This window comes from Morone saxatilis, unplaced genomic scaffold (assembly GCF_004916995.1).
Source record: "Morone saxatilis isolate NCDOM2014 unplaced genomic scaffold, NCSU_SB_2.0 Contig10, whole genome shotgun sequence".
Classification (NCBI taxonomy): Eukaryota; Metazoa; Chordata; class Actinopteri; family Moronidae; genus Morone; species Morone saxatilis.
In genome coordinates this window covers 5,660,365-5,685,177 of record NW_023339652.1, presented here as the reverse complement: position 1 = coordinate 5,685,177, position 24,813 = coordinate 5,660,365, and the positions used below count along the sequence as shown (strand labels likewise).

Below are 24,813 nucleotides of genomic sequence, written 5' to 3'. Positions count from 1 at the left end.
AAAAAACAAAAAAAAAAACACACAAACACATCTTAGACTTGCCTTTACTTTAAAAGCTTTACATTAACTTTCTGCTTTTGTTCCATTATTACATTTAGATTTTTTATTATTTATTGCACTCTGATCTATGCACCCCCCCTCCCACTTTTTATTAAAAGCACTCATTTTTGTAGTTCTATAAAGTTATTATCAATTCAAGTACATTCAGTTGACTGTGATCTGCATGTTTAATAAGAAAGTGGTGTTCAGAAAGCCTGCTCCATGCGGTGGTCCACTAATCAAACACTGGGTGACTCACTGCCACATAGAGCCTTTTATAAATCCTCTCCATTACCCTCTTGTGACACGCTGTTAAGAAGAAGCACCCATGTCCATGTGGGGTTCAATGTCAAACAATGCAGCGGGAAATGTCCCCCCTCTTTTTATTAACAGCCATGAGGCCCACAGGAACCACAGATGGAGAGGGGAGTCGCAAGGTGACCAATGCCAATTTACAACATCTGCTCGAGCCCGAGGTTCTGTCCATTGTGGCCCATTTCTTACACATGACATACAGTACAAGTTACGTCACTGGATGCATTTATTCTACCTCTTCTCTAGCCACTGTGTTTCATACAGTAGGCAAATTGATTAGACAGCTCTTAAATAGGGCTGTGTATACAGCAAAAAAACAGCAACTGCCCCAAGGGGCCAGAACAATAGTTTTTGGTAATCTAATCAATGATATCTAATAAAGAATTGCACCATTTAAGGACAATATCAACTAGGGCAAGTTTGGAGATCTACATTGTTTTAGTTCATATTCTGCTCATATTTATTTATTTATTCATTCTTTATTTGGATTCCCATTACAACCAGGGAGGAGCTATATAAGAACTTTGCCTACTTTGGTATAAACCAGGAAATGTATGATCTAGGGCATCACCTTCTAAGTATTTCCATTATCGATTCATCTGCAGATTTTTTTAAATTGCCCTATTTTTCCCCCCCCTAACAGTCCAAACATTTACCACTAAAATCTGAGCGGAGAAATACTTAGTTAAGAATCTGAAAGCAGGCGGTTTGTTTTAAATATAAAAAATATCCTTTGAAGTTGGAAAATGTCTTGATTTAGAGCAAAAAAATATCAACCAAAAGAATAAAACAATAAACTTTAAAATCCGACCGTGCATCAAGAAGCACTGAGGTTTAATACCCAGCTCAAACAGAAAGACAGCTGCTGCCTGCACAAGCAAGAAAAACACATTGTAAAATAATTTTAAAAACCAGTTAGCAGCAAACCTGTTTAGAGTAAATGACGACTGCAGTTAACAATCTAACACATACAAACATACTTGTGTTGTTTGTTCAGAAACACCTTCAGGATAGTCCTCCTTAGAAAAGGACTACCCTGAAGGTGAACTCCCTCCCTCCCTCCCTCCCTCTTCATGGCCGTTGTCCTCCTGCTCTTTATGTTCACCATTCACAGCCTTTGCACCCGAAACTGGATATCCAAACCAAATCTGATTTCTCCATGAGAATTCCAGCCACACCACAGGTGCAAGGGACACCCCTACCTTCATTTGTAGAAACTACAGCGCCTACACCCTGTGCATTCTTAGCCACCTCAGATCTCATTCTTTAGCATTTACACCTTTGCATTTTCGGTATTACTGTGGTAAGGCGCCTTGTCTGTGTTTTCCCTCGAAGGCGCAAGCCTGATTTCACGATTTACTGCTGAAGAGCCACTTTAGCCACTACCCAGTGCATACGTGGGTGGACTGGCCATGAGGTAGGACGCAAGAGGGACCATCTGCCTCGTGGAGGAAGCGCAACGAGGCCACTCAAGGAAAGAAGGAATCTGTAAAACTCCCCGAGACTGTCGATTACACAGCACAGAGATGAAGGCATCCAGCTGTGCGTTCTGTCAAGTTGGTTTCGGCATGTTGTGGCATTAAAGTGAAGAAGCTACAATGTGAAGTAATTGAAGTAAAAACAGCTTGATACGCGGAATCCAAGAAAAAAAAAAAGACATCACAGAAATGGCAAGTAACAAAGGTTCTTTGTCTAGGAAGCAATCTGATCAGGGACAGTTACATTAAAGCACAACAGAAGTGGTCAAGAGGACTCAGCCCTTGAACACTTCGCGATGACCGTTTAAAATTTAACATGTTTGGAATCCAATTGACAGAAACCAACTATTTTGATTAAATAGTTGTTCATTTTGTCACTATAAAAGGCATACATTTCTTTCCCTTGTTCTCCCTGGATTTTGTGGAAGATTTGTCTGCTAACTCCATCAGTTGTGACTTTTTTCCCTGACATGGCTTGAAATTGATCACCAGATTTGGAATGCAGAAAACGCCGCAACCAAACGTACGTTAAGGGCCAATAGTTGAAACTACGTGGCATACATCATGCCTCAGCTGTACTTTAGTGCTAATTAGAAAATGCTAGCATGCTAACACACGTTATACCTGCTAAACACGAGCGGTTAATGTTATTTAAAGTATGATAGCATGCTGAGGTTAAGCATGTTAAGCATTTAGCTTAACAGGCCACAAATCACACTATTCCTAACACTGTTCTGACTGTATTGATACAAATGTTGATCCATGACCTAAAATGTCAGATACTTTAAGCTAATGACATCTCCCTCTAGTTGATCTTTGAAGACAGTCATAAAATCTGCTTTTAGTTTCATTCCTTTGATGGCGACCGTAAACCAGCAGAGTGATGTATGGTCATTTAAAGTATTCCCCTGAGGGAAGAAATCAATCCGACTTTAAACAGTACTTCTTACAATGTTCAGAATGGCACATGTGGTTACATCAGTTGAACAGGACTGTGAGAAAAATCTCATGCTGCCATTTTTTTCAAACATACAGCCAAAGGTTGCTCAATATGGCTTCCTCTCCTCCTCCACAGACACTCGCACTGACTGACAGCACCGACAATATAAAGAGAGTCACATCCTGGCAGTGGCCGTTTATCCTCTGAAGAGGAAGAACGCTGCAATCCCCTCACCCTAGACCAGAACTTTACATCACAGCCTCCTTAAACCGCCCGAAAACTGTGGACAGAAGAGATGCGAGGAAAAAACAACTCTGCAGCTCTCCCATCATGCCTCTCTGCACTCACAGCACCGCGTTACTACTCTGTGGTATGGACAGGCACGGAGGAGGATTGGAAAGAGCAGAAACACGTCTACTTAGCATCTTAAAAGATTTATGGCGACCTGCAACAGGAGGGAAAGAAAAGTGTAAAGCGGAGGATGAAAGATCAGAGAAAGGATAATGGAAGAGGAAAGCTTAAGGGGGGGGGGTGTCTGTGGGAACAGTTGTGGCTGCAGGTAAGAGGGCAGGAAGGGAGGCTGCACATGTGTAAACAAGGCAGAGTATGAACACGGAAGACAAAAGAGGGACTTTCTAAATGCGCCTTGCAGCATTTGTGAAATCCAACAACTTTAACTCTTCAGCAACGTGCAGTAAAATCAGCAGACAGATGTGATTTCAGAAGCCATGAAGAAAGTCAGGTTGAACATAAAATTCCCCCCTGGCTGCATGCAGCTCTAAATATATAAAATGAGCACACATGCGTGTACACCTAACCTAACACTTATCTGAGAACAAAATATAGGTCATCTCTTGATGGTAATTAGAGCTCTATTTGTGATCCCGATTTAGAAACCAGCTCAAGACACTTTTCTCATTTTGCCGATTATAGCTCAGATGGTGGCGAGCTAAATTTATGATCACGCATCAAAAACACCTTGAGAGAGTGGGAATCTGCTCACAGTGTGTAGCTTATAAAACAAGCTTCTCAAATGTGAGGATTAATGCTGTTCTGTTTTACATTATTGGAAACTGAATATTTTGTGGTTTTTGGACGGATGGCAGGCCACTGCTCGATTGACAAAACGATTAAATTGAGAGAAAAAAAAAGTAGATAAATCAATAAGGAAAATAACAGTTGGGTGCAGCCCTGCTTTGAAGTTTTAATACAACTTAAGTGTCTCTGTTCAACAGCTAGTCTAAAGTGGTTCCTGGAGCTAATAAAAAGCTATATTAGTAACAAATATAAAGCCCATCAAGTAATCACTTAGCCACCATGAGCTCTTACTCAATGGGCTTGCCAGGCCGGAAAATTAAAACACTAACAACGTTTTAGGGTTTCATTTTTCATAATTTAACAAAAAAAATATATAATTAGCTATTCTCTAAAGTCCGTAAATCTAATCTTAAGGGGACATGACGCCCTTTACTGTAGCCTAAAAGGGGAAAAGGGTAGATTTATGTAATGTATGACACTTAACAGCAGCAGTTATCATGATGATGCACACAGGATGAGTGGAGAAGCGTGCAGTAGACTGCAGAGCAGGCTAGTCCAGTGGTTATGAAGGCACGCCTGTCATCCGAGCTTACGTTCCTGTTCAAAAATGTAAAACTGTCCCAACCCTGTTCCAGAGTCTCTCGAGTATGAATCTCCTCAGATCTGGGGTCTGTAAGGGAATTATTTCCAACCAATACTGGGGTCTGATGTGGACTCATATGGGCGGGAAACTAAATCAAATGGAGCCCAGCTGTGATCTGAACACAAGCTGCTGCCAGGTTGCACATTCATGAGTCAGCTGGGCTCTCTGTCAGTCAGACCGCTGAGCAAGACCTCATCAGAGGGGAGGGGCACACACACACACACACACGCCAGGTGTGTGTGTAACAACAACTGCTGCTGTTTCTACATTACACACTATTCTAAAAAAAGAACATAATGTAACGAAATTCACGTTTTTCACAACTCCGTGCCAGCGTTCTACATTCGACATTCGAACGTGTCAAGATGGAACGAATGTGTAAGAGCACTTCCGGTACAACTTTTCATAATAAAAAACAGTCAAATAAAAAGTGAAGGTAGGAAGAGTACCAACATTACAGCTGCAACAGTTACATTTAATCATTTCATAAAACTGGATTAAATATTTTAAAAATGTCTATTCTAATTTCATGAGACTGTGATAACCAACAGTCAAAATGTGTTTTAATTAATAAAGAAAGGCAGCAACACCTTTAGCAATTAACAAATTAGCTGGTATTTCCTGTCCATCCACTAATCAATGAATCAATTATTCATTTCAGGGCTAACCAGTACACACACACACACACACACACACACACACTTTAAGAGAACATGAATAAGTTATAAAGCAGTATGATGAATTGGGATTGCTGCAGGAGCTTTTCGAAATAAATTGGTACTTTAGGGTGAAACTGTTTGATGTAACAAATAGTTTGGAAAACTTCTTACGCCCATAATGTGAAACCACTTACAGGCTACAAAACAAAGCAAACAAAAGTGCATTCACCAATGCCTTCAAGGCTTTACAGGAATTGTTTGCAGGCAGGTGTGGCTGCAGGTCAACTTTAAACAGGTCTACTTGTGAAACAGGTCCCATGCGATTGAATGTTGTATGAGCTTTTTGAAGTAAACTGGTACTTTAGGGTGAAATTAATATTTGATAGTAACAAATAGTACTGAAATCTTCTTCTGAAAGCACTTCCAGGCTTTAAAAAAAAGTCACATGTGTGCCTAATTTATTATCCTTAAATACAGTTTTCCTCACACATTACTCGCCGTAAGATGAAAAAGATGCAAGACTATGTATTAAAAATCTTTATAAATATTACACACATTGAAAACTATTCAGCTTCTTCTTTTGAAGGTCTCTGTCCTCAACTTCCCGTCTCTTTAGCGCTCACTGCTGCTAACTCGGAGCAGCTGCTGCTCCACGCTGACTGCGGCTCGAGCTGCCCAGCTGCCCGCCGACCTGCTGTCGAACGCGGCCACAACTTCGAGCTAACTGCGCTCTACCTCCTCACACAAGCTTCCATGTTTTGCACTGAACACAAACGACTGGTATTAAAAAAATAAAAATAAAAAAAAAACCCACTATTAATTATTTACATTTTTTTTAACCACCTGGGTAAGCTCGGAGTAATTTTCACCGGTTTCAGCCCCGGTGTGTTGGTGCTGACTCCCGCTGCTCCAACCGCACAGCCGACAGAACCAGTGAAAGATGCTCCGGCAGCGGCGTGCCACGACAGATCGCTGCCTCCCTAGATCCATATTTTAAAACTCCTGATAAACAACCCCCCCATCGTTTTAGGATAAGAATACATTAAAATGCTGCATACCGTTGACATCGGTTGACGCGGGAGACTCCTTCTTCTTGCGGGTATCAAAGAGGCTGTGCGGTGCGGCAGCTGCGGACTCTGCCTCCTCCCACCGGCCGCCCCTGGGCTCTGGCTGCTGGGATACTTCCACCGTCAAAAAAGCCCGGTTCGGTCCCACTGACTGACTGACTGTCTGCGGACTACTGCGGCTAGACAGACTGCTACACAAATACGATACTGAGTGGGCAGGGCGTGTTACCCCGCCCGTGGGCCCTCCCCTAGTCCCGCCGGTACACGCCGTTCTGTGGTATGCAGAACGAGAGTCACGCCAAATTTCATTCAAAAATCTGTGAAGTTAACGTGACTTGCTTGATCCTTGTTCTTTGACAAGTGGGAAGTAGGATTGTTTTTTCCTGAATTATCAAAATATTAAGTTCGGCATATGTCAAACACAAATATATATGTGTTTTTTCTTGTATCATAGGGGTTTCATAGTATACTTGTGGTGTATACTGGGATCCAGGAACAAATTTGCAGGCTGTAATAATCATTTTTTAAAATATAGCCTGAAAAACACAATTTATTGACCATTTATTTCCAGAAAAGCATGATATCAAATCAACTTGATCAGAATCAGAATCAGAATCAGAAATACTTTAATAATCCCCGTGGGGAAATTACTTGAAAGGTGGGTACAAGAAACAGGAAAAACAAGATCTCTAAATCTGAACATTATCCACGTTCACTCAAGGCTGGGATAAACTTTAAGTGTCTCTGAATGACCTGAAACAGTACACGACTTATGTCCTAACATAAAATGATCCATTGATCGCGCTTAAACTGAACCCATTTTTCATTCTGCAGCTTAAACATCACATTGGAACAGGCCCCTTTTTTTCTATTGACACCCACATAAAAAAAACAAAACCATGCAAGGCAGATCATTTGCCAAGTAGTCAAGTACCAGACATCAAACACCGCCTGTTACCTGGAAGACACTTAAAACTCCAGTTGGTGCCATTATTCCACATCTTACTGCTTTGATTATGACTCACAGTTTGTTTCACTGCACTTAGCTGAAGGGCACAGACTTTGCTTTGCACTGGAGTTGAGCAATAACTATAATATAATCAACAAAATAAATCTCTGTTCAGCTGAGTATGAAGTCAGAATGCCACTCAGTGCAATGGTCGAACAGGTTTGGCAGACAGTTCCAGATCATGTTTAATACGTCATCTACATGTGTGCATGTGCCCGTTGGCTTTCTTCCCAACCATTTGAAGGCGATGCCGCTTTAAACACAGTGGGTCAGAAAGAAGGCATGAAGAGCAGGCTACAAACTGGGCTTTGACCCACAAACCTCAAAGTGGCACATGGGAACAGGGCAACCCATTGCTTCCTCTGCAGGTAATCCTTGTTGTCCTCAGATGCATCCAACAAGTTTAAATTTCTTGCAGATTTCAGAGATGTTTGACATAAAAAAGGCATGGCTTTAACACTTTATGCATTATTTAGGTTGGAATAGATTACCAAGCATGGGACAATGCATGCTCAGGACTTTCTAGAGCCTGTTGCTCCCAAATAAGTTGATTATTTCCCCTGCAACTCTCAGAAAACAGACATTCACTGGAGATGCGTTTAAAGATCCTTTTGAAGCATTGTATACTCTGTGTTATCTCCGCACTGCAGTTCTTTACTGGCAATATGTTTGGCGTTGATGAGATGCTACGGGATGAAGCAATTGCAGTGAAGGGAGAACACAAGAGATGTTTTGGCGGAGGAGGTAAAGCAATCCATCAAACACTGCTGTGAAAATCTGAGTCATGGCTACTGTCAATTACATTACTGTGTGTGTGTGTGTGTTTTGGGAGATACATTAGGACAGTTTGTGGTGCTGTCAGACGCAACTGAGATCCAGGGATGTGGGCCATGCTGGCAAACAGTCATTTGTGCAGCTTGGATGAGTTTCACCTCATCAAACTTGCTGTAGAACACTTTGTCTGCAAAATATTCCTTATGATTTGATCCCAGCAGTGTATAAAATATTAGTTATTGCCTTTGAGTGCTATTTAAAAAACATGCAGAAGGTGGTTCTATCCTCTGTACTCCTTGTCCTTGGTGTGTCTTCAGGAAGAGCAGAGCAGTCTTTCTTCTCCCGGTGGATACATGAGCACAGCTCTGGATTGATTCACCCCTGTGGAGAATACAGGCACCAGCCAGCAGCTTCCAGCTGGCAGCAGGCAGCCCCGACCAGCGAGGCCTCTGCAGGAGAGCTTGTCGCCTCGCTTCTGCAGTGCTTCATCTCTCGCCCTGTGTTTTTCTTTTGTGTCTCTTTCCTGTCTGTTTGATGCATAGACCCCTGTATACAGGCAGCATGTAGACACCTCCCTAATGCCAGATATATGGTCAAATAAACTGCCATTTTGTTCACAAGAAGATATAACGGAGATAAGAGACCCACATAGGATACATTAAATTAACTTAAGGGTTGTTTAACTCTAAAATCCCATCTTAAATTAACCATGACACTAACTGTCATCTGTATTTCTCATGATTTTCTTGGGTATTGCAACAGGGTGTACCTGTGAAAAGCACAATACCAAGTGGAGGAAGTCTATACACCCATGTCTGATCACATAGTATTCAAATTGCACATGCATTAAAATATGTAATATTCTCCAGTTTATGAAATCATAACGTCACACTGGATGATAAAAAGAGGAAATGTCTCATTAATAACTTTATGTAAGTTCAACAATTATGAAACCAAGCAGCATAAAAATATAAGCCTGGTCTATACTGACCTCTGGTGGAGACACGGAGAATGTGCACACAGGACATTAAAGCATGGGATTTTCCATGCTAATGCCCCCATGTGGCCAAATAGGGACATTACAACAGTACAAATATTTTAAGAAAGAAGCTCTGAAGAGGTTTTAAAAAGAACTTCATGACAATTTTTGTAACACTGGTAACACCTTATTTTTAACCCCTGCCTATTTAGCATTTACAAACAGTATATATTTAATAAATGGGTTATTCTCTATATGGTAACTGTACATAAGGATATTTTAAGTGTTTGTCAACAACTTCAACTGCTTCTGTTACTGGTGTTGTTTGTTTAACATGTTCAAAAACCAAAGTGTAAAAATGATTATTTACGGTTTTACAGGCATTAGCTATTGCCCCCATTTCCTAAGCTAAGCTAACAGGCTACATATTTATTGTAGACATGAGAATGATAGTAGTGGTATCAAGAAAGCAAATAATATCTGTGTTATTTAAATACATGAATAAAACACTTAAAATGACCTTTTATCTGTTTACAACCACATTATAGTGTCTTATAAGTGAGTATATACTGCTTAACCCATGTTAAAGTAAAGTGTTACACATGCACATCTTTTATATGAACTAATATAAAACAGACACCCACAATAAATCACACAGCAGCATGTCCTAAATAAATCTGTCATGTGTCAAGATTCTCTTTTATTTTGACAGCGTTTCAGAATATCATACAGGTAAACAAGATTTTTGCAAAAGTTAATATATCCATAGTGTTGCATTTCATAAAAATAGTTGCTTCACTTACAGTCTTTGTGACCATCAATAGTACACTGAGTCATATTTATAGAGATATTTGTTCAGGATCTACACACCGCTAACACTACACAGTGATACTGAGCCGCTTGGGTGGGAGTCCATGGTGCAGCGCGTGCCGTTATTTCAACACACACCAAAAAAAAAAAAACCTCTAGATGTCTTTTTTGCTTTTTGCTTTCTGTAGAAAACTACCTACAATTTGGCTCAATGGAGACAGCTCAGATGAGGAAAGCAGTGAGTTGTGCAAAGGTTGAGCAAAAATACACACATTTTTTTTGTTTCTGCTTCAAACAAAAGTCACAAAATAAAAGGAGCAAATGAGCATTGACGGCACAGTATGTAGGCAGCATTTGCTACCTATAGTCTGACAGATGTGAAATTTAGATTTGGGGCTTAGTTTTTCGTAATATTGTCCCTGCGCTCCATCTACAAGTGATTGAATGGTTGAGCCTGGCTAATGATTTTCATCGACATAATAATTCACATCCCAAACTCCTCTGTGTGAGATTGTGCTTTAAAGTCAGGCTGCTTACTCCTTGTGTAATTACGGATCACAATAGCAAACATAATGACTTGTGTCCCTTTGCTCTTTTATTCTTTAAACACTGTTTGCACTTCCCTCAGCAGAGGAAGGAGAGGAAACCTTTTTGTTCTGGTATTACCACTTGTCGCTCATTCAGAGGAAAATTTACCACTCAAGAGTTTCTGCAGACGCTTTGAAAAGATTTGCTGACCTCAACATTGACCTTCTTTTGGCGTAAACCCCGCCCCTGAACCGCGAGTGTTCAATCACAGCTTAGCAACCGTAACTAGGTACTGCAGGCCTGTCAAACTTTGGATTTCTTCACATGTTGAAGCAGCGTGCGTAGGGGCAGTCGTACGAGCATTAGTCAGCAGTTAAAGAGTTTAATTAAGACATTTTTTTTTGCCTTTCCAAAACCAAAATCCACAGGGACAAAAGTGTAAGGAATGGATTAAACAGTGTGATTATCTGCTCTAATGTGAGCTGCAACCGTTATAATGTCTGACTAACTAGTTTACTAGCTAGCTAATGTTAGCAGTTCTATCCTGCTCTTTATTGGATTTGAAGTTCACACTCCAACCGGTGACCCGAGATAGGGTTATGTTCATCCTAAAAGACTTTCAGTACAGTAAAAACACACTGCTTTGAGAAATACAAACACATACGTAAGCTGTACAGCCACACGGTGTTAAGTTAGAATGAATAACAGTCTGATCTGACAGTTTTTATTATCATACTTAAAAAAACTAGGACTAACTCTACCCTGCAGTACAAGAGAAATGCTGTTTCTTTACTTCCAACTTTGTGCCTGGAACATGCAGCTTTAGCCTCAGTCCTTTAGCATTATGTCACGTATGTAGCCACCAAGTGCATATTTAAAACCCCTTTTTGCAAGATTCAGTAACATTTTATTTGTATAGCCCGCCTACAGATAGTTTATAGAGTATTTGTTACGGTTTTGCTTTGTCTGTAGATGTTTAAAAGATTATCTTTAGAGTGTAATGCAGGAACATACCCTAACCAAGATGTTTTTTGTGCCTAAACCTAACCAAACCTTAACCACAGAGTTGGACTCATAAACCGTGTAACCATACCGCTTTAATCCACGAGCTGTTCGATAATAGCCAGTGAAAGGTGTGGTGAAAAAGTGAAGATATCTGCTTACATCCATGCAATATATCCCTTTATTCAGCAAGCTTTCAGTCTATCTGACCTTCATCGGAGCACATAAAAGCTTTTATATATTGCATGGATCAAAGCGTGTGGAAAATCTTCACTTTCTGTTTGGACACGCTGACGCTTCCAGCACCTCAGAAAAGATGTAAGCAGGTGGAGCAGTTGTCACCCTGCACAAGCAATAAGCCGTTGAAATGTACTCTATAAACTATCTGTAGGCGGACTATCCAAATAAAGCGAGAAGCCAAGATGCTTGTTTTAAACGAGTCAGCCAGAGACAGTTTGGAGCCGGCTCATGGAGCTAGCATTAGTGTAATTAGCTAACTAGTTACAGCAGATAAAATCTGCCAGTGAGAGTTGTCAATGTCAGCCGGCAGCTAGAAATGAGAAGCAGCTTTTTGTTTACTTCTGTCTCAAACAAAGGACCCATTGTGTCGAAAATGATCAAGAACTTGGAGTTGTAAAATCTGCCATCGCTATCACTGTAAACCCAACCAGAGTGGAGAGATTGACAAGCATAGCAACAGTAACTAAGGGGGGGGGCAGAGTTTAGGGAGATGTCAAGTTGTATAAAAATTTACATGTGGACATTTATGTTGTAGCGCATAGCCTTCAAATTGAGTCAAATTCTGGGGCAGGTAATGTGTATGCTGAGACAAATGGAAATCTGCAGGGAGCTTTGGCTTGGAGATGTACTGCTTAATATCACACAGTGTAGACAGAATCACCTGAAACAAATCAAACTCAGCAGCTGATAGTGGCTGCGACAGGTGCAACCCCTCTCCTCAGTCGACCTGGAAATGATAGAAGTGTTTCATTTTGAAATTGAGGGCGTTCATTCATTCAGGTTACACGTTGTTAGGCGGGTGAGCTTTCGACATGTGAGATTGATTCAATATCAGATTTTTCGCTGGTTTAGTTTGGTTTGGGTGCGACGCTCTGCTCCGCGCTGACATCTGATTATAACATTCTTCATGGAAATTACTAGTGTCAGACCTCATTAAGAAATCAGTAATGAAAACTACCATGACCCAGAATGAACCACTTGCACAAATAAGGACCGTCAATACCTCTTGCTAATGGACTAATTTTCATACATAAGCTTGTGAAATAAATTATGTATTTCACCATATCACACTCGTATCTGAAAAAATACTGTTTATTATTTATATCTGTAGAGTTGGTGTTGTATAGCAGCCTGTTTTGAACCCCTCTTAAGTGTTTTGGAGTTGAACCTTTAACTTAAAGCCAACCTCTCTGTCAGTCTAAGGCACTCTGCCCCTTGGTCGGTATCACGCGAGCCTCTTCTTCTCAGCATCCGGCTGGACACCACCGTCGTGGATTGCTTAGTTTGTTAAGCACAGAAATGGGAAAAAATGGATAGACACGCCACCCCCCGCCACCCACCCCCACCCCGCTGAACTTGGGATGATTCAAGCGTGCAGTCGACCGCAGCAGGCCGTGCCGAGACCCCAACCCGCAATCACAGGGCCGAACGGGAGTGTAGAAGAGGGAGCAGTCGGTGTGGTGAATGTTTCTTATCCATGTTTGCGCGGGCTAGAATTTTCCATCGGCTCAACTAAGGTTCTGTTCATTAAAAGATGATCTTATTTACAAAATGATCCCACATATTCATATTCAATTATAATATATCTATGTCTATAATCATCTGATAGATTATTCAAGACAGATTCAGGCCCCATACAGTCTCTGTTAAGGCAAAGTTCTGTTGATGAGTAGATTTAATCTCCGCTGTCACTATTTGTTCCATTCGCTCTCGTCAAAAACAGGCAAACCTTCTTTTTTAACATTCCAGTTCATAAAACAGACTCCATTGTGAAGATATATATATATTTATATATATATATATAAAAATTCCAATGGCAACCGACAGTTGCTTCCTGTCAGTTGTTATATTTGCATGTTTGTCCCCCAGTTTTTGGGGAGAACTCAAAATTGAGTTCTTCAAAGTTTGTACCCCTCGAAGGATTCCCCGCCACGCTACACACACATTCTACTTGCTCTTTTTTTTTTCTTTTTAAAGTGGATGATTTTCCAGTTCTTAAGGTGGTGGGTGTAAAATATTTCTCAAAATAATTTAGAGTACAGTATCATAAATAAAACTCTAAAAACACGTGGTCCAGATCACCCTGCCCCCCCCACGTGGTTTTGACTCCATGGTCTGTGGGAGAATGGGACTGAGGGGGGATTAAAGGAGCACAGGAAGGTGTGGGGATGGTGGTTTCATCCAGATGGGGTGGTTTTAGTTCAGATGAGTGTGGCCACTGTACTCTGCTGGAGCCGCGGTGTTATCTGCTCAGCGTGGATGTGCCTGTGCGCAGTGTGCTGGGCAGCTTGTCTGATCCAGGGATCTTCCAAGGCCCAGGAGAGACCGTGGCCTTCCTCCCTGCTGCGCTGCCGCTGCTGGTGGTGCTCTTATTGGGCAGGCTGGGCCGGCTCTCTCCCAGGCCCCTGTCCAGTTCCCTGGGTCTGGGGTTGCTCTGCTCTGAATCCACCTGCTGCTGCCCGCCACTGTAACGCTCCACATCCCTGCTGTTCCCGTTAGTGTGTGGGAGCTTGGAGGCGCTGGGAGATTGGGTGGTTTCTCTGGTGTCCCCAGTATGTCTCTCCTTGGACCTCCCTCTGGTGCTCCTGGAAGGTTTGGGCTCCCCTCTCTGCCCCTCCTTGCCTCCTTCCCCCTCAGTAGTGGGCTGCACCCTGTGCCCCTTGTGGGTGGACCTGCCACCCTCCTTTTTAGCTCTTCCGCTCCCACCGGTTGTAGCCGCTCTCCTCCCCTGGCTAATCGGATCTGGATTTAGCAGCTCGGCCTTCTGGGGACTCTTTGAACGCTCCTTCCTGCTGTCTCCTGCCACCGTGTCTCGAGGGACGTCCAGAGGCGGCAGGTGAGGTGGGTCGGGGGCCGGGGCCAGATGAGATGAAGGCGATGACATGGAAAGGCTGTCGATGGGAGGGGCTACTTCCGACAAGCTTGGGGAGGCTGAAGGGCGAGCATCCCATGGGGCGGCATTATCTGGAACATACACATACACGCAGTCAATAACGGGGAAAACGCGCACACTCTGATTAAAGGCTTGCACACATGCCACTGCACAACCACACACTAAATCAAAACGAAAAAACAATCAACACAGCAATCATTCCTATTCTACAAGCTAAAAGCATTAAAGTAAATATCAGAGCAGCACTACAACCTACTTCCGAACGTGTCACAGGGCAACTCTACTTTTAGACCACATCAATCTGCCTCCCATAGCTCTCTTTAAAGCCCCGGCCAATCTAAAACCTTGGCGGAAAATCGAAAACAGGTTTAATGAAATGGATGATGTGCCCAATAGGGTGGTGCTTTAGCGAGAATGAAAACCTCAGGGGCCGAATGCCTCTCTCTCTCTCCCTTAAGCCTAAAGAAGTCTGCATCCAGTGTAGCAGCTGCAGTGAATCTACAGCGTGCTCCTCCACAACTCTCCACTCTCACGGACTGTTAGCTCCTGTTTCTGCACCAATGAGTCTCGGTCCCTCGTCCATCAGTCATTTTCAGCGGGGCCTAGGCAGGGGGCAGAGGCTAGGCTAGCTACACCAGCACCATGAGGCCCAATTATGAGCAGACTCTCACGCAGCGCTGGAGCGCATTAGATCCAGGACTAAGAGGGAGAGAGAGTACCTGGTCATTTCTAAGCATGCTGGGATTTCACACCGTCTTCTACCTGCAGTATGCCAGATACAATGAAGTGACATTTAGTGTGTGTGTGTGTGTGAGTACTGGTATGTGTGTATGTTTGACTTATGAAACCTATGATTATCATATGCTGTGTTAATGCCTGTTGTGAGCTCTGGTCTGCTTACATTTCTGCTGAGTCACCATAACACAAACTACATGTAGATTTGTTCTACATGAAAGAAGCAGAGAAAAACTGGACAAATTTTAAATTTGAACTTAAGCAAGAAGTGATTTTTTTGCCACAAGGGGGCAGCATAAACAAGCTGTAAAAACAATACTGACATATTATGACCTTATACGTTAATATGGAGAACTTATTAGCAAACAATTGTGTATTTACACATCTAGCAGGACATGGAGCGGCATTCATTTGGAGTCATCTTTGTGTCTACCTGATGAATGTGAATCCAATATTTACTCATCCCTTTTGTTCCTCTTTTAGTGCTTATATTCCACTATGTTCACCAGCTAGTTGCTAACTGTTTGTCTGCTGATTGGAGTGTAACGTAAGGTTTTGGAGCTTTTTAAAAAAAAATATGTAGCCATTGTTGTTATAAAAACATACTGCCACTTTAAATACTCAAAACACTTTTAATATAAGAGAACTCTGGAGGTGTCTACTTGCTGTTAATTACATGTTAAAGGGATTTTACAAGTCAGTTTACTAGTTGTAGACTAGAAAAGTGAAGTCTGGGGAAATTATACAAGTGACATTACTTGTGTGATTTCAGTTTCTGTACACATTTTAAGAAAAAGTTTGTCTTACATACTGGGGAGTTGGAGTGGGTGTTTACCCGGGATGGAACGTGTAACAAAAGATGAAAGTTGCATTATAGGAAGTGTAAGATCTAGTGTTTTTTGTGATTGACCCATAGTGATCAAAAGGGCTAAAGAAATCAGGACTAGACGTTATTATTGCATTGATTTTGACCATTCTTTATTTAATCTCTCTTCAGTCTCTTGTAGGCCCATCCAGCTGGAATTGCACTTTAATAAAAGAGTATTATTTTAATTGCTACTGGAGAGATTCAACATTTCATGAATTAACTGGAACTGGAAATCTTTTATGGAATAACACATCACAGAGAAAATATGAGGATTTTTATTTTTAAATGAAGAATGAGTCTGACACAGGTTAAATCCTCTCTGAGCATACATGTGATTAATTATGGGATGTCATTCTTTAGTTTGCTGTAGTGTCACTTTGATATAAGTAGCGAATAACTTCTATTCCTGTGTCGGTTTTGAGAGCATTCTTAATTTCTCAAGTGCAATTTTCAGGACTTTGTTAAATAGTGCCCTGGGGGTGCAGAACGCTAGATAAGAGGCACACAAACACACACAATGCTACACACAGACAGCCACACAATAATATTCATGCACATGCCCGCATTACACTGCTTATATTCTTAAATTTCTTTTGGTTTTTCATTTTGGGTTCGGCTTTTCCTAAAAAGAACCTGAAACAGAAACACCTCTTTTGAACATCAGTATGCTAATGTTTTAAATAGCCAAATTAATCACCATAGATGATTTGCATAACCTTCCACTATGCAAATAAATTGCCTGTAAACTACGAGTGATGAAATGCTGAATCAAGCCCACACAGAACAGAACATGTGGGTTAAAACGCTGCTTCTGCTTTTAGGCAGCAGGGGAACTTGAGAGAGAGAGAGAACACAAAAGATCTCTAATAATAAAGGACTGCGTCTTCTGGCTGACCACAGTAAGACTCCCTGTGTGCATATTTCAAGGCTGTAAAACAACCTCAAGGCGAGTATGACGAAAGCTCTCCACACAGATAGATTAAATCATTGGCTGGAAAGGGGTAGCTGGCAGACATGGGAAAACAACATCACCCTCGATTTCCTGTGTTTAAGAGTCGGAGGGTTACGCCAATGCCAAACGCTGATGAATGTGCATCACTGGGGAAGGCGGGGGCTTTAGTGCAACGGTGTTCCCTTAAAAACGTTCATCTCCTCTGGCTGACTCAGGGTGAACGCTCACTCATATTTTTGGGCCCCGTAGGTAGCTGTTGGCTGCCAATTTATCTTTCGGTCAGGAGGAGAGTTATGTTGACTAATTTTACAACCTCCCCGCAGCTTGAAGGGATATTTGTTGGTTATTGGCAAAATCTCCAGCGTGCCGATTTTGCACATCTTGAACAGGTGGTTAAACAACAAAACAACACACAAAACCACAGCACAGAAAGCCAGGGTTAAGTGAAGAGAAAAACATTCGTATGGTCACAAACCGTGTCTTTAGAGTGGCCCATTAGGAAGAAATAGGGGGAGCCATGCTTGTCACTTTTCATGCACATGGAGAGACTGGAAGATACCATTCCTATAGAAGGGGAAGTAACAACCTAGACCAATCAATTAGTGATAGGTCACTGAAATGGACAGAAGATAAACTAGTGTTAGTCAAGATAGAAGAGACAAATAATTAGTTGTTTTACAGCATAGTGAAATACAGAATCAACGAAGAACAGAAGTATAAAAAAGACAGAAGATATAACATGAATATAGATGCATGCTAGAACAGTGTTATCAAGAGTGATATTAAGACAGTGGAGAGAACAGTCTAAGAGTTAAACGAGAGTTAATAAATGATTCTGAAGACAAGGAAAGCTTTCGATTAAAGTTTCGCTACTTACCATACTCTGGGACCTGCCCTGTACCCCTCTTTAAGAGGAGACGAACACGCCTGCCTCCAGATTTGATCAGCTCGATGGCTCTGGCGTGAGTCATGTCCCGGGTGCTCTCTCCATTGATCTCAATGATTTGGTCCCCAACCTGGATGTCAAGATGTGTGTGAAGGAGAGTAAAAGGAGCTGTAAGAGAAAGTGTGTGTGTGCATACTTGGTTTTACTTTAGGTCAGCTGTGTTTTTTGATGGTCTGGATTCAGCCCCCTTTGTTCCAAGTAAAGGGAATCTAATGCTACACCATAGAGCGATACACTGTGCTTCTGGCTTAGTGGTAACAGTTTAGGAAGGACCCTTTCCTGTTTTCATCATGATAATGCCCCTGTGCACAAAAGAATTTCAGAGCTTGGTGTGGAAGAACTCGCACAGAGCTCTGACCCCAACCCCATGCGACAACCTCTGGAATGAACTGGAACGTTGCTCGACCTCAATAACGCTCTTATTGGGTAACAATAGAGAGCAAATCCCCATTCAAAAGTGTTGTGGAAAACCATGAAAAGAGTGTAGGCTGTTGTAGCAGCAGATTGGAAGATTATGAGTGAGTGAGCTCAACTTTGACAGGTGCGGCAACCCTGCTGCACACCTAGATTTAAGTGTTTTCTTTAATCTTATGTATTACATATTATTACTTAGAGCTGTGGTTGTCAAACTTAAAGCCTTTTTTCTTTCATTCCCCCACTCTAGAATCGGCCATGCCCCTCGACACCCTGGCAGAAACCCATCACATATTTATCAGTCACTATGAATGTTGGCAAAACTACTAATAAAACAAGCTGTTTTATTAAAATAAATGAAAGATTTTCAGGTGACAAGATCGCCTTCCCAGTATTAGTGCACATTTGTTTGTTTTATTGTCCCCAGATGAATCATATTCATTCAACTTTAGTTCCGCTCATTGTTTTCCCCTCCGGTCCATCATCATACTGTCAGCGTTGTTATGTGCTGTGTTTGTATGTTTTATTAAACTGCCAGATGGGCTAAAGACAATTTTCCACTCCGGTGAATAATAAAGTTGTATTCTGTATGCGTGTAATCCACTTCAATATATTTAATTTTTATGGTAACATTTTACTTTAACCTCCCCAACCCACTTATTCATAAGCAGTATATGAACATTTAATAAACTGTTACTGTTTAATCGTGAATCTGTCAACAACTTTAGCTCCTCCTGTGAACAGATAATGAATGACAACAGTGTAAATAACACAGTAATAGGAGAAGTTATAATTGTTGACGAATACTGTACATGAAATAAAACTCTCTAATATTCTTATAGCTGCTTACAACTACATTATAATGTGTTATAAACAGTTTATTGAATGGTTTATATAGTATAATATATTTCCTGCCTTCCACCTTAGGTTCTGCTTACAATCTCTTTATATCTAAAGGAAGCAATGCTTTCAAATAATGTAATATCCAATTTACCTGACTTTATTTGACTCAAGGTAAGTAAATTGGACATTATTTATTAATCTCCCTAAAAAAAATCAACAGAAGAGAATCGACTCCAGAAACAGAATCTTTCCATTTGTATGTAGAAATGATTGATAGAAACGTAATATTAGGTGCTATATTGCTCCATAAACCTACCGGTCGAGTTCACAAAAGGCGAAAATAAGATTATTCATAGAGATTAGCAAATGAACGGAGTTCGTTTGCCCACCTAAGATTGAGTCGATTATGATGTGGCAGGTTTGTAAATGAGCACCCTACATGTGAAATTGAATATTAACAAGCTTCTTTTATTCTGGACAACAGTGATTTATGAGGATCAATATGGATATATAATTCATAGGCTTTCCCTTGAGCTTCTGTAAGCGTTAATAGGCATTACCCGCCATGAACTGGTGTAATTAATTTCGGCAGTAATCTCGACATGTCATTTGGATGGAATTATGGCGGACCCCCTTCTCATGGGGCTGCTGAGGATCATATTAGGACACCCTGATGAATACCAAGAACCTGCCCGTTTATAATGACCACAACTGCAGCAGCTCAGTTAACAGCTAATGTAAGTATTAACTGGACTATCTCACCTTCCTGTGACCACTCCCTGATGTACACGAGGAAGGGTCAAACGTCAGTCCTCCCTCCTTCAAGACTCTCAGCTCTTCAACAGACGGCTGAGGCTCTGAGTAATGGGGAGGATTCACGGGGAACGGGACAAAACATGCCGCCCAATTACGCGAACAAATGGAGAAGTCCTCCGGTAATGGCCAGGGTAATTTGAAAGTCAGGAGCGGACTTGAGTCAAGAGAGGGGGGAGTCATTAGGTGTCATTACGGTGGTCTGAAGAGGGGTGGAAGGCAAGACAGTTCACTCATTAATCCTCACCTCCTAACAGCAGAGGAGAGTGATCTCCATTTTCATCTTTAATAAAGAGGGAGCTAAAGTTGAATGGACAGCGCGTGAATGTTCAGCGCAGGGAGGTGGAAATGAAGCAGGAGTTGCTTCTATTGCAATCCGCTGCCCACACACTTTTAGTGACGTTTTAAAACCTAGAGAGGTCATTTAATGTGCAGAATGATTATCTGTAATAACCAATTTATACAATTTCCTTAAAAGCTTCACTTGAAGATCGAAAAACCATGTTAGAATATGTTAGTGCTCCTTGCCAATGATTAGTTTGTGGCCATCAGGTTCAAAATACTTTTTTTTTTTTTTTACTTTTTACTTTTAAAGATGTGCCTGTTAAGGAGGAGTGACTTGGCTTGAACTCAGGACTTCAGAGAGACTGCAGGGAGTCATGGTGAAAGAGGGGTTTTGGTTTCAGCACCTTAAAAAACGTGTCAAAGCACCACTCAAATACAAAGTGACAGGCATGTCAAAAGCTTTTTAACCAGAGTCTCACATTTACTTAAGTTAAATGCAGATTGATTCCTCTCCGCGCCCGGCAGTATGGATCGAGGATTGTTGAAAGAGGGATCAAAGTGTTCTCTGCACCTTATTCTCTAAAATCTATTTAACAGCACAGTCTCTGGTTGATTTCAATATGCTACCAGCAGTGCTACTGTCTGGCCGTTCATCTAGGACTAATCAGACTCAGTGGAGGAAAGCAACTAGGTATATTTATATCTACTCCGCTACATTTCAGAGGGAAATATTTGTTCCATTAAGTTTATTTGACAGCTGTAGTCACCAGCTACTTGTGGATTTAAAAAAAAAATACGATAAGCTCACCCAATCGATCACGTTAAAACTCTGTACTCTCATCTCTGCTTGAATCTAGAAACTCGAGGCAAGATCTCAGCAATCAAGTTACACTGTGGGTAATACAGGTTTGACAAGGAAGAATATGTGGAGTAAAAAAGATTTTGAAAAAAGAAACTATCCATTGTTAGTTCGACAATGTTTTATGATTGCAATGATAATTAGGTTGAGTACTCTTTGAAAAACATCCATCCCAGTCTTTAAATGTCTTGTTATGACAGTCCAAAACCCAAAGAATTTCAGTTTAATGTGATATAACACAGAGAAAAGTAGGAAACCTCCATATTTAAGAGTCTGAAAACTGCATTTTCTGCCATTTTAGCATGAAAATCGACTATCGACTAATCCATTACTCGACTAATTGTTGCAGTTCTCACAGCCACAGGGGCCAGTACTTCTGCTTTTAATACTTAATACTAACTTTGCACCTTTATATTTTACTTGTAATGGAGTATCTTTATATATTATATATATATATATTATTATATTGTATTGGTACTTTTACTTTTCTTCCACCAGCAGCCACCTGTGTCTAGGCCCACTTGCCTCCATCGACTACACCGATGACAAGGGAAAGTAATACCTCCCCCGGGGGCATTTTGCACAAATTATCTTTGACAGGTTCATTACAGAAAAGAAATGTGGAGCAGACCTAGGCCATCACCTCCAGACGTACAGATCGGAAGAACATGCAAAAAAGAGAAAGAAGGAGATCAAGGAAGACGTGTTGGTTGCAAGATTCATTCCACATTGACAAACAGAGAAAAGCTACTGTGGAAGTTGCAATTTATGTTGCTAGCAGCAAAGCACATGAAGAACGAGGGGGGATTTACACAGCAATGCTGGAGTTGGAAATTTCCATAGTATTTTTTATTACATCTTTATAAATTCAGAAAATATGTGTCAGCTTTCTCTGACTGAATAGTACAGTAGCAACTGTAGCTAGAGGGAGAATTGTGTAGCTATGCAAACATTAAAGTGCAATTTAAGTTGGCCCACTTAAATGTTTTATCTATCTTTATCTTTCTGAATATTATCTGTTGCTGAATGCAGATAAAAGATGAGTTTTAGGAACAAACTCTCAGCTACAAAAGGACAAACCATCTCTGAGTTATTTTTGACAGATTATTTCTGAACCAGCTCTGAAAAGTTGCTGCTGCAGCTTTGATAACATCAGACAATTACAGTTAGCGTCTGCCATGTAATCCAGAAAGATAGAAAGCAGTTTAACCTCTAAAGGGGGTGCGGTGGCTTTCTTAAAGGAAATGACATCATCAAACCTACCCTCATCCTCCCGTTGCGGATGGCCGGCCCATCCTCGGCCAGTCGTAGGACAAACAGGTCCATCTTGTACTCCCGTCCTCCGCGGATGCTAAAACCGAAGCCTTTCACGCTTTTCTCCAGCTCCACTGTGAAGAAGTCAAAGTCCTGCGCAAGCTGAGACAAGCACAGATCAGATGTGATTAGATTCAGTGTTATCTGAGGAGAAAATGGACCACTACAGCAGAAAATAGTCTCAGGACTAAGCAAAGATAAATAAGTGAAAAAGAATGGAGCAAATGCAAGGTAAAACAAAAACAATAATCATATCACATATATGCCTTGCCAGAGCAAACAAGGCAGCGTTGAACTTTGTATACTCAGTTGTGCTAACACAAAAAACACCAACCGACATATTCGGGATATCAACCAACTCCTGAAGGAAATATGTAGCTCTTAAGTTGCTAAATCAGCTGGTAGCTCACCTGGTAGCATGTGTGCCCTATGTACCAAGGCTTCTTACCACAGCGGCCCCTCTCTCTCGCTCTCTCTCTCTACATTTCGTCCACTATGTTCACCAGTTAGTTGCTAACTTTATCTGCCATATGTTTGGTGTCGGGCACTGGGACTAAAGAACGCTGTCTACTGCTGGAAATGAGATAAATGACATATTGTGGGCCGTAACACCAAAACATTGAGCTAAAAGATGCTAAAATACCTGAAAGTAAATGTAGAGTGGGGTTAATAATTCCCAACAAGTTTCTCATTACACATTTCATCTGTTATTAATGTAAAAATATTGATTAATACAGCTTTAAGGAATCCTTATCTCCTTACTATTGATACTATCTACTATCCATGTTGGTATCAGCCTCAAAAATCCATTATCAGGCTCTAGATAAGAGTCTGTGAGGGATTTACTTTCTGCTGTGGGAAACATCCTTACTTGAACCGGTGGCATTCGATATTCTGGGATGGTAAACTGCCTGGCGTCAGTAGCTAGCTGTCGGTAGTCGAGCAGCGGCGGATGTCTGTAGTCCAACGTGGGTGGCTGCCTGTAGTCTGCCACAGGAGGATGCCGGTAGTCCACTGGCGGCTGTCGGTAATCTGTGAACGGCGGCTGTCTGATGTCTGGTTTAACATCCTGCCTCGCCTTCACCTCTGACCTGTAACTAACAGACCAATCAGAATGAAGGAAGAACTTCCAGGCAATATTTCTATTACTGACATTATTTACTTTGTTGTGTTTTGGTGCACTTAGTGTGCTGTGACAATAATGCTTTCTGACAAACTGCTAGGTCACCCAGTGCTGACAGAGAGGACTTGTTTGGGTTCGCGCTCACTACCATTAAACAAGGAATTAAACTGTTCTTTCTCCAACATCGCATAAAATGTTTATGAAAAAACAGGTTCTCTCAGAGGCTGCTGATGTACAAAGAGATTTGGATACTGTGTAGAGCAGAGGGGAAAGGCAATGACATTGTAGGTTTTGGACCCCTCTAGTACTTGGTAAAATATTCAACAGATCTCTATAAAGAAACAATTTATGTAAATTATTCAGCAGTCCATAAGAGTTAAGTGATGTTATACAACAAACTGGGGAGGGAGAGAGAGGGAGAGAGATGAATAAAGAGAGAAAAAGACAATGTTAGTGGGAGAAAGAGGAGAAGACACTATAACAAGAAGAGAATAAAAAAAGTGAGAGAAAGGTGGAGAGAATTGGGACGAGGGGATGAAAGTATCTGACTCACTCATACCTGTATTCTCAGAGGAACAGTGTTTTGCCCCAGAGACAGATACAGGGCTAGTCTATAAAAATGCTTCACTGCATCGCAAAATCAAGACAGCTGCAAATTTGACACTGTAACAGCTTTCATTATAACTGTTTATCACCACTTTGAGAAGAACTTGTCATGCTCTGTAACCTGGAATCCTCACAAGCCGTGTCTTACCTGCTCTCGTGGGTGTAGGTCTGCGGCGGAGGGGCAGGCAGCTGGGTCACAGGGCTCTGGTGTGGCATGGGGTTGGGCTGGCTGACAGAAGGGTTGGGTTCTGTCGCAGCTGGGTTCGGCTGTGACGCGGTGGAGATTGGCTGGATCTTCGGGCTGTGCTGCTGGGCCATGGGGCTCTGCTTCTCTGAGCTGGGCGCTGATGGGGGATTGCTGATCTCTGCGATTCAAAGAGAACAGAGCATGTGAAAAATCTAATCCCAACACGTACTTTTAAGCTTTATTTAACCATGAAAAAGTCTTCCTATTTATACATACAGCAAACAGGAAGCTTTCATTTAGAACCATGTTTCTGCCCACCTGTATGTAAAGTCCATTGCCCTTTTAGTTACAATTTAGTCTCCACCAACTCATAGCTGCTAAATATTTCAATGTTTTCCAGCTAGTTGCTAACTTTGTCTGTAACTTTTTTGCTGAAAATAGCAGTTCACTGCAG

At 41.4% G+C, this 24,813-nt stretch overlaps 2 protein-coding genes across 10 annotated transcripts in view; both read right to left on the bottom strand.

Moving 5' to 3' along the window:
• The window catches only part of si:dkey-97m3.1 (fatty acyl-CoA reductase 1), a 61,097-nt gene extending 54,731 nt beyond the window's left edge, over positions 1-6,366 (bottom strand). For both annotated transcript variants that reach the window (XM_035674932.1, XM_035674940.1), the window contains exon 1: positions 6,171-6,366. In XM_035674932.1, the coding sequence (XP_035530825.1) occupies positions 6,171-6,179 (9 nt within the window). In that variant the 5' untranslated portion in view covers positions 6,180-6,366. The remainder of the gene's footprint in view (positions 1-6,170) is intronic.
• A 5,029-nt stretch (positions 6,367-11,395) lies between these two features.
• magi2a (membrane associated guanylate kinase, WW and PDZ domain containing 2a) overlaps positions 11,396-24,813 on the bottom strand; it is a 71,762-nt gene continuing 58,344 nt past the window's right edge. For 3 of the 8 annotated variants that reach the window (XM_035674028.1, XM_035674046.1, XM_035674055.1), the window contains 5 exons: positions 24,321-24,537; positions 23,315-23,540; positions 22,393-22,545; positions 17,847-17,985; positions 11,396-14,485 (listed from right to left, as the gene is read on the bottom strand). In XM_035674028.1, coding sequence (XP_035529921.1) covers positions 13,764-14,485; positions 17,847-17,985; positions 22,393-22,545; positions 23,315-23,540; positions 24,321-24,537 — 1,457 coding nt within the window. In that variant the 3' untranslated portion in view covers positions 11,396-13,763. Of the gene's footprint in view, positions 14,486-17,444; positions 17,583-17,846; positions 17,986-22,392; positions 22,546-23,314; positions 23,541-24,320; positions 24,538-24,813 lie in introns of all 8 variants that reach the window. The other 5 variants (XM_035674064.1, XM_035674084.1, XM_035674072.1 and 2 more) reach the window with 5 other exon arrangements.